General features: G+C 41.8%; 1 protein-coding gene across 1 annotated transcript in view; it reads left to right on the top strand.

Moving 5' to 3' along the window:
* Positions 1 to 3,211, top strand: part of FSHR (follicle stimulating hormone receptor) — a gene marked incomplete at its 3' end in the record, with an annotated part of 200,671 nt that extends 197,460 nt beyond the window's left edge. Inside the window, 1 exon segment of the mRNA NM_001243140.1 lies at positions 1,982 to 3,211. Coding sequence (NP_001230069.1) covers positions 1,982 to 3,211 — 1,230 coding nt within the window.
* Between the last annotated feature and the right edge of the window lie 3,803 nt (positions 3,212 to 7,014).

Consider the following 7,014-nt stretch of genomic DNA (forward strand, 5'->3'; position numbering starts at 1 on the left):
CATCTGTTCACTGACTGACCAGAGTCCAAGAGTGCCACTTTTCAAACTGACCCTAAACTGAATTCCCAACTTCTTCTGATAGTTGGGATTTTCCAAGGTACTGTAGAGGCAAGACTTGATGTCCCTCCGTTTCCACTTTTGTTTCTGTTCTTGTCTCAGCGACATAAGTTATGTACCTTTCTCCTTACTTCACGTCAGTGGGTCACCTCTGTTTCAGAAAAGGGAAGCACAGTATCTAAAATATGTGGACAGCAGTATCAACAGTAAGAATCTTCACAGATGCTGACCATAAGCTCCAGGAATTGAAGGCTATTTCTGGAGAGTTAAGTCAGATCTAAGGCCAATGAACCAAACTGCAGTCAGCAAGTACCAGGTTACTTACTTTCTCTTCCTAGAATCAGGCAGCAGCTAACTCACTGACAGGGTTTAAGAGTCCAGATTTAGCCTAAGGACCATAGGATAACCCTCTTACCCCCTCTATGCCCATTATGGAGCCTGCCTCACCTTTGTTGGAAGACTGCTGACTAAACCAAAACATTTTCTGGGCTGTTTCCATTCACTTGCAATTCTGTATATGTTACTCATTTAGTCTTTAAAAACAAAATCTCTTGGGCCAAGGGAAAATAACTTCCTGGCAATTCAATTCACTCTTCCAGGGGTGAGAGAGGAGAACATTCTTCCTAACAGCCCCTTCTCATCCAGGTGGATAGGGAAAGGTTCAGTCCACGTATAGTAGGTTGGAATACCTGGCAGGACTCATCCTTTAGCATCAAATGGGGTCTTTACCTCCTCTACTCTCCCGGCCACCTCTTTCCTTCTTAGGAGGGTTTTAGTACTCACTTCCCCACTTATATCTGTGATTATGTCAAGGTTTAAGGAAAACAGTCACTTAATATTGCTGTGAACTTGCCCCTTGGGGAAGGAGGGAAAGGTAGGCATGTGTATGTGTGATTTTTTTCCATCCAAAAAGGTTCCAGTTTAAAATATTCCCATTCCATAAGCCTTTACTTACAAACAGCAGTATTACCTTCCACGTCTCTACATGCAGAGTATTGAGAGACATTACTCTGGAGTGGAATATTTATGGGTATACTCATGGGTTGAGTATTTATCACCTGGATTTCATTCGAATCCCTCTGTACGTACCTCTATCCTATTGACAAGGCCCCTTGTACATTTGGGTTTAAAGGGAAAACCAAGACAGTAAAGTGAACCCAAGGAGAGGTAGTCTCCCCAGAGGATGAGTTACATTCTTAGAATAAATTATGTCCTTTTGCAACTTGTACTTGCTCTTTGGGGAACTCACTAGAAAACTAATAGGAGAGAGCCAGGCTTACGTTGCAGACAAACACATGCCTGGGGCCTATTGTGGCCCCCAGAAAGTGAGATAATAAAAAACAGGAAAGACCCTGATAACATTTCAGGCAAATTAGCTGGCCTCCGGATAGCCTGAGTACCAAAAAGCCAGGGAGTAGGGGCTGGCTGGGAACTAACTACAGATTCTGATCCCCTAATTTATGTAGATAAGAGAAGCCAATAAGTTCTCATTTGAGTAAGAGAACAGTATGGATCTTCCAGTGATTTTAGTGTAGAGGAATAGGAGTTTGTTCTACCCAGGCATATTAAGAGATAGCTGGATGGAGATGGAAGAAGGAAAAGGGCAGAGTTGATACCAGGTCTATAAATTATTTTCACTTAACAGCAAGGCTTAGTCTCAGGCGCCTTCCTCCCCACATTCAGGTTGTGGCAAGATGGTTTCCCCAGTGGGTCATCCAACTCTAGTAATATATATACAAGTTGTTATATTCACTTACAGTAAGCAGCATTAACCCTTGAGCTTAGCCTGAAGGGCAGATATGATGTAAGAAGAAAAAAAAAATCTCAGGAAGAAACCCATCATTTCTACCCTGCACAAAGACAATGATGTATTTGCTACTCTGGATCTGAGATGTTGATTCTATTTCTTTTTGTATTTTTCTAGCTCTGAGCTTCATCCAATTTGCAACAAATCTATTTTAAGGCAAGAAGTTGATGATATGACTCAGGCTAAGGGTCAGAGAGTCTCCCTGGCAGAATACGATGAGTCCAGTTACAGCAGAGAATTTGACATGATGTACAATGAGTTTGATTATGGCTTATGCAATGAAGTGGTTGAGGTGACCTGCTCCCCTGAGCCAGATGCATTCAACCCATGTGAAGATATTATGGGGTACAACATCCTCAGAATCCTGATATGGTTTATCAGCATCCTGGCCATCACTGGGAACATCATAGTGCTGGTGATCCTAACTACCAGCCAATATAAACTCACAGTCCCCCGGTTCCTCATGTGCAACCTGGCCTTTGCTGATCTCTGCATCGGAATCTACCTGCTGCTCATTGCCTCAGTTGATATCCACACCAAGAGCCAATATCACAACTATGCCATTGACTGGCAAACTGGAGGAGGTTGTGATGCTGCTGGCTTTTTCACTGTCTTTGCCAGTGAGCTGTCAGTCTACACTCTGACAGCCATCACCTTGGAAAGATGGTATACCATCACCCATGCCATGCAGCTGGACTGCAAGGTACAGCTCCGTCATGCTGCCAGTGTCATGGTGGTGGGCTGGATCTTTGCTTTTGCAGCTGCCCTCTTTCCCATCTTTGGCATCAGCAGCTACATGAAGGTGAGCATCTGCCTGCCCATGGATATCGACAGTCCTTTGTCACAATTGTATGTCATGTCCCTTCTTGTGCTCAATGTCCTGGCCTTTGTGGTCATCTGTGGCTGCTATACCCACATCTACCTCACAGTGCGGAACCCCAACATCGTGTCCTCCTCTAGTGACACCAGGATCGCCAAGCGCATGGCCATGCTGATCTTCACCGACTTTGTCTGCATGGCACCCATTTCTTTCTTTGCCATTTCTGCCTCCCTCAAGGTGCCCCTCATCACTGTGTCCAAGGCGAAGATCCTCCTGGTCCTGTTTTACCCCGTCAACTCCTGTGCCAACCCCTTCCTCTATGCCATCTTTACCAAAAACTTCCGCAGAGATTTCTTCATTCTGCTGAGCAAGTTTGGCTGCTATGAAATGCAAGCCCAAATTTATAAGACAGAAACCTCATCCACTGCCCACAACTCCCATCCAAGGAATGGCCACTGCTCTTCAGCTCCCAGAGTCACCAATGGTTCCAGTCACATACTTGTCCCTCTAAGTCATTTGACCCAAAAGCAAAACACAATGTGAAAATGTATCTGAGTTATGAATAATACTTCAGTCTTGCCTTTGAAGAGTATAACACAGATAGTTGACAGTGCTTTTACATATTTCATCTAATTTAATCTTCCTGGCATACCTTTAGAGTAAATTGGTAAGGAACTATTAATTCCATGTGATACATTGGGAAGCTGAAATATTAGTAACAACAATAATCATTAAAAAATACAACACTACATCATATGTTTTATCCTTATGTATGTTGGTTTTGAACATTATGTTCAAAGTGCTTTTGTTCATTTTATCTCAACTGATCTCTTAAATAAACAGGACAGGGAATATCCTTAGAGTTTTACAAATGAGGAAACCAAGACTCAAAGAGTTAAATGACTTGTTCACAATTGTTTGGTTTGTAAGAGGCAGAGCCAGGATTAGGTATTCCGACTCCCAGAGAATTTCCAAGAGAAGCACCATGGTATTCGTTTATTTATTCATTCATTCAACAAATATTTATTGAACACCCATGTGAAGCCTTTGTAAGGTGTCAACGTGGATAGGTTTGAAATACCTTTCCCAGAATTCCCTTCCCCATGTATTTCCAGTTAGGGTGGGCCACAGCAAAGACCTAGGAAAAGAGGAAGGCAGAGGGAAATGGCAGCCATTCTGTAGCTTGGCACACTTTGTTGTTGATGCTGATTCAGCTTACTGCTGTGGAGCAGCAGCTGGGTCTGCAATTGCTCCACCTTTCCCTGCATCCTCCTTCAGGTTCGCAGACTGGTCCTGGGCCACTGTATTTGCTAAGCTCCATGATAAAGGAACCAACTTCTGCAGGACACTTTTATCACCAAGGTCAGAGGCAACAAGAATGTAAGCAGGGCTCAGTGTGTGCTTGTGGAGTTCTACCTGTGCTGCTGCTTCCAGCATGCTGTGATCTTGCCTTTATGATCACCCCAGTCTGAGGACATCAAGCTCCAGCATCAGCTGTGGAGAAATCCTTACAAAGACAGCTTAACCAGTCCCCACAAATGTGTAAGCCTGTAACAAATATTTACCACCTATGCATATTTACATGCATGCAAATATATAACTGGTTCTGCTTCTCTACTTGAACCCTAACACCTATTATATGACATGCATATGGACTGTAATGCTAAGAACACAGCAGTTTGGAATCAGACAGCACTGAGCTATTATTAGGACTCCACAATAAGCCAGGACCTGACCTCACTAACCTCAGCTGCAATTTCTGTAAACTAGAGCTTGTTATATATCTAACTTTTGAGCTTACTGTCAGAAATGGATAAGAAAATAGTTGTGAAGTGCCTAGTTCTATAACTGGCTTGGTAAAGGTTTACTTCTCTCGCCCCAGACCTGTGCCTGAACTAGTGCCCTCTCCTGATCTTCAGTCTAGAACTCATTCCATTACAGCATATTGTTCTTGATAAATAACCATACTACCCACATCTATTTTATAAATGACCCCATGTGGATAATTTGGGTCATAAATATCTACTATAAATTCCACCAAGCTCTGTGCCTTGGCTAGCACACAAAGCTTAGAGTCTCCTCTGAGTCTCCTCTTTCAATGTCAGAAGCCAGTCCTTCTTCCTCTTACCCTTTGGCAAACATTTTAAAAGTTTATCCCAAAAGCATTAATGAGGAAGTCCTTATAGAGCCAGAAGAAAAAGCAATCATCTCTTCCCATGTGACCTGGCACCATTTCCGTATATTGTGAGCATCAAGTGCAAAATAAAATAATTGTCCTTGTAAATAGTCTAGAGCTTCACTGTCTAGCACAGTGGCTGCTAGCCACATGTGACTATTGAGCACCTGGACTGTGGCTAGCCTGAACTTAGAAACTTAGATATGCTTTAAGTGTAAAATACACACTGGATTCCAAATACTTAGTTTTTAAAAAAGAGGACGATAGCTCAATAATAATTTCATTGTTTACATACTAGGACCATGTTGTTTGGGAGGTATCAGGACAAATACATTTAAAAATTAGTTTCACTTATTTATTTTAAAGTTTTTTAATGTGGCTATACAAAAATTTTAAATTACATATGTGGCTTGCATTTAAGGTTTACAGTACACTTCAATTGGAGAGCACTGATCTAGAACTATACAAAAATAAAGGGCTTTCAGCTAGCATTTTTCTTCCCAGCCCCCATGTACTCATTTGCTGCACTGTTGGGCTGTCCCCGCTCCATCTGCAGTCATTCATCTTCCTTATTTTCGACCACAGGCTATGTATTTCTGAATCTGGACTCAAAAGCAAGTTGCAGCTAAATTAAAAATACGATAGAGTATTAATTATTCTACAACATAGCTGCTGATGACACATCACTTTAAGAAATCGTGGCTCTGAGAGGCAAGAATGTGTTCAGAGATAAATATACAGCAAGAGACACTCAGAAGACATTTTTCCCTCACTATAATACATCCTGGTAAGAGAATAAATGGAGAAAGGAATAATAAGGAATAAAGGAATAATAATAATAATAAGAGGAAAAGCCCCCAGCACTTCTATCACCAAGATACTGCAACTCTTACCACAGGCGGCACTGGGCCTATTTAGGTCAGTATCACATGTCATTAGAAAAATCAGAGGAAAAACATCATGGAAACTGATGGCCACAAGCTTTAGGTTCATAAAGTATTTTATTTTATTAGGAAAGTTGGTAAAGTCACAAGCAGGGAATAAACTTTCAGCTATTGCATACTAAGGGACACTGAAGAAAGAAGACAAATATATAGGATGTGTTGTTTGTTCAAAATGTAACTGAATCCATTATAGAGACTAAATAAAAGTCCACACAAAATAAAGCTCAACTATTAGGTTGTATTTGCTGGCCCTCATCAAAATGCTTTCAGTGGCAAAAAGCAGAACTCTTAAAAAAAAAAAAGGCCAGTTACACATAAAATGCTCCAGGCTTGGATTGGTAGCTCAATGATCTCAAAGACCCAGGACCTTTCCATCTTTTTGCTCTGCCATCTTTGGAATCTTCAGCCATGTTTTCCCTCATGATAGTATGTTGCTGTAGCAGTTCCAGATGCACCAGGCAGACATGACCAAATCCAGAAATAAAGAGATGTCTTTCTTCTGTGCATCTCTCTTTTCAAAGGGATTAAATTTCTCCTTATAGGCTGTAATAAAGCCTTCCTTTGTACTCACTACCTAAGATTGCTGTCCTGATCAAGAGAAGTCACAAATGGAGCCTCTGCCACATTCAGCCTCAGGTGGAAGGCAAGGTCTGCCAGCAGGAAGGTAAAAGCAGGTAGTAGAAGAGGGGGAGTGAATGGGTAGGCAACCTCATCCTCCAACCCAAGTCAACCCAAATCCTCTCTCATGGGGTGAAGCCACTGGAATTCAAGATCAGGATACATATGGCACCTTTACACCTCACATCTCCTGTCTTCATCCCTCTGTCCTCCTCCCTCCACCATAACCTGCAGTACAGCTTCTTCTCTCCATGTAGTCTGTTCCATCCCTCCCTGAAACAAACCCTGGAAACTACTTAGATCTAAAGGAAACCACTAGAGTCCTACATTGACCATGAAATCCTGTTTGAGAATAGGAGTGGAAAAGGAAAAGGAGAAAGAAAAGAGACAAAAGAAAAAGGAAGTAACAAATAAAAGAAATGCACTAGGATAGGAAAGAGGAGACATGAGAGAAAAAGAGAATGGCAAGACAAATATCAAGGAGGGGGCAATGTGAAAGAAAGCCAGGTCCTAACTGCGTCTCTTTGTGCCAATACTTGTTCATCTTTGTCTTAAGAAAACCTATTAAACTTGTTGCAAAGAGTTCAACTCC

The sequence above is a fragment of the Callithrix jacchus genome, chromosome 14, assembly GCF_049354715.1.
Source record: "Callithrix jacchus isolate 240 chromosome 14, calJac240_pri, whole genome shotgun sequence".
In the NCBI taxonomy this organism is placed as follows: domain Eukaryota; kingdom Metazoa; phylum Chordata; class Mammalia; order Primates; family Cebidae; genus Callithrix; species Callithrix jacchus.